The sequence below is a fragment of the Phaethon lepturus genome, unplaced genomic scaffold (genome assembly GCF_000687285.1).
Source record: "Phaethon lepturus isolate BGI_N335 unplaced genomic scaffold, ASM68728v1 scaffold47183, whole genome shotgun sequence".
In the NCBI taxonomy this organism is placed as follows: Eukaryota; Metazoa; Chordata; class Aves; order Phaethontiformes; family Phaethontidae; genus Phaethon; species Phaethon lepturus.
In genome coordinates, this window is record NW_010527862.1 from 666 (window position 1) to 2,735 (window position 2,070).

General features: G+C 41.7%; 1 protein-coding gene across 1 annotated transcript in view; it reads left to right on the plus strand.

Annotated features, from left to right (window-relative positions):
- The window catches only part of LOC104618019 (nuclear receptor subfamily 4 group A member 2), a gene marked incomplete at its 5' end in the record, with an annotated part of 1,415 nt that extends 459 nt beyond the window's left edge, over positions 1–956 (plus strand). The window contains 2 exons of the mRNA XM_010283497.1: positions 166–344; positions 455–956. Coding sequence (XP_010281799.1) covers positions 166–344; positions 455–711 — 436 coding nt within the window. The remainder of the gene's footprint in view (positions 1–165; positions 345–454) is intronic.
- Positions 957–2,070: the final 1,114 nt, after the last annotated feature.

The following is a 2,070-nucleotide window of genomic DNA, read 5'->3' on the forward strand; positions in this document are numbered from 1 at the left end:
TCTCTACCTTTATTTCTTTTTCTCCTTCCTCTCCTCCTTCACTCTTTTATCTTTTGTCTTTTTCTCCTCCTTTTCCTTTTTCTTTCTTTTTCCCTTCCTATCTAATTTTTCCTTTCATAGTCATCCATCCATCTGTTCATTTTGGGGTTGTCATACTCCCTCCAGGTCAAACCCAGTGGAGGGCAAGCTTATCTTCTGCAACGGGGTAGTCCTGCACCGGCTGCAGTGTGTCCGCGGTTTTGGGGAGTGGATTGACTCCATCGTCGAGTTTTCCTCCAACTTGCAAAACATGAACATCGACATCTCTGCCTTCTCGTGCATCGCGGCCCTGGCCATGGTCACAGGTCAGTGTCCCCTCCTTTCCGCTCAGCCCCACCGGGCAGGTCCCCTTCCCTTCCTCCCGCCATCCCTGCCCTGTCATACCTGTAACGTCCCGCATCCTTCTCTTTTGCAGAGAGGCACGGGCTTAAGGAGCCCAAGAGGGTGGAAGAACTGCAAAACAAGATTGTAAATTGTCTCAAAGACCATGTGACTTTCAATAACGGGGGGCTGAATCGCCCCAATTATTTGTCCAAACTCTTGGGGAAGCTCCCTGAACTTCGCACGCTTTGCACGCAGGGGCTGCAACGCATTTTCTACCTGAAACTGGAAGATTTGGTGCCACCGCCAGCAATAATCGACAAACTTTTTCTGGACACTTTACCTTTTTAAGACTCTTCCTGTGCACCTCCACTGAACTGAAGAGGAAGTTCAGGTGTCTGAAGGGGAAAAAGAAGAGGGCCCAAAGCAGCACCTCTGGGTGCCCAGCTTCCCACCCCAGTAGTGTTGCTAACCTCCCACAGGCAGACCGTGAACGGGCATTTTGGCTCTGGGGCATCATGGATGGGCATCATGTGGACTACACAAATACCATGGTATAAACTTTTTATTATCAGCTTATAAATGAATTTATTATTGAGGACTTCATCTAAAAAGATGAACATATCTGGCAACGCCGGGTGCGCAGCTAAGACTCGTACGGTGACAAAGCGTTAAGGTGACCCACAAGTCTCACCCTCCTAAAGACTAAAGTTTTCTGCTGTAAAAGAAAGCTGTAATATATACAAAACCTAAATGTTCCGTGGGTGGCATGTCATTAAAGAAGGCGAAGGCTTGTAAATTTATCAGATGCAGTTTGGCTTTTTAAAAATTATTCTGTGCCTATTTATGAAGAAATATGGAAAACAATTCTAAAAGAAAAAAATCAAAAATAAAAGCTAAACGTGTTTGTTAAAAAAAAAAAAGGGGGGGGGGAAAGAAAAAACGGAGAAGAAAGAGAAAGAAAAATAAACCTCTCCGTACCAGGAAAGCATGACGATTCTAGGGTGACAATGTTATAGGCACTTGCTATTTCAGTAATGTCTATATTCTATAAATAGTATTTCAGACACTATGTAGTCTGTTAGCTTTTATAAAGACTGGTAGTTATCTAAGCTTCGAACATTTTCTCAATTGTAAAATAGGTGGGCACAAGTGTTACAGAACCCGAAATCCTCCCCAAAGGGACACATAGTGTTTGTAAACACCGTCCGACATTCCTTGTTTGTAAGTGTTGTATGTACTGTTGATGTTGATTAAAAAAGAAGTTTATATCTTGATTATTTTGTTGTCTAAAGCTAAACAAATCTTGCATGCAGCAGCTTTTGACTGTTTCCAGAGTGCTTATAATATACATAACTCCCTGGAAATTACTGAGCACTTTGAATTTTTGGTTTGTTTTGTTCCGGTTTTTTTAATGTCTAAAATTGTCGGTTAATATATTATTTTACGTTCGAGTAATATTTTTAATATTGCCATATTCTGTAGTATTTTTCTTTGTCTATTTCCAGTATGGCACATGATACAAGTCGCTGCCTATTTTCTATCGTGTATGACAGTTAGAAACGCTGATTTTTTTTTTCTTTTCCCTCCCGATAACTCTTTCTTTGAGAAAGACAATTTTAATGTTTACAACAATAAAACATGTAAACGAATAGAATTTCGTCTTCTTTCCGCCCACGTGAGAAGCACCACCAGCAGCACCCGCTGCCC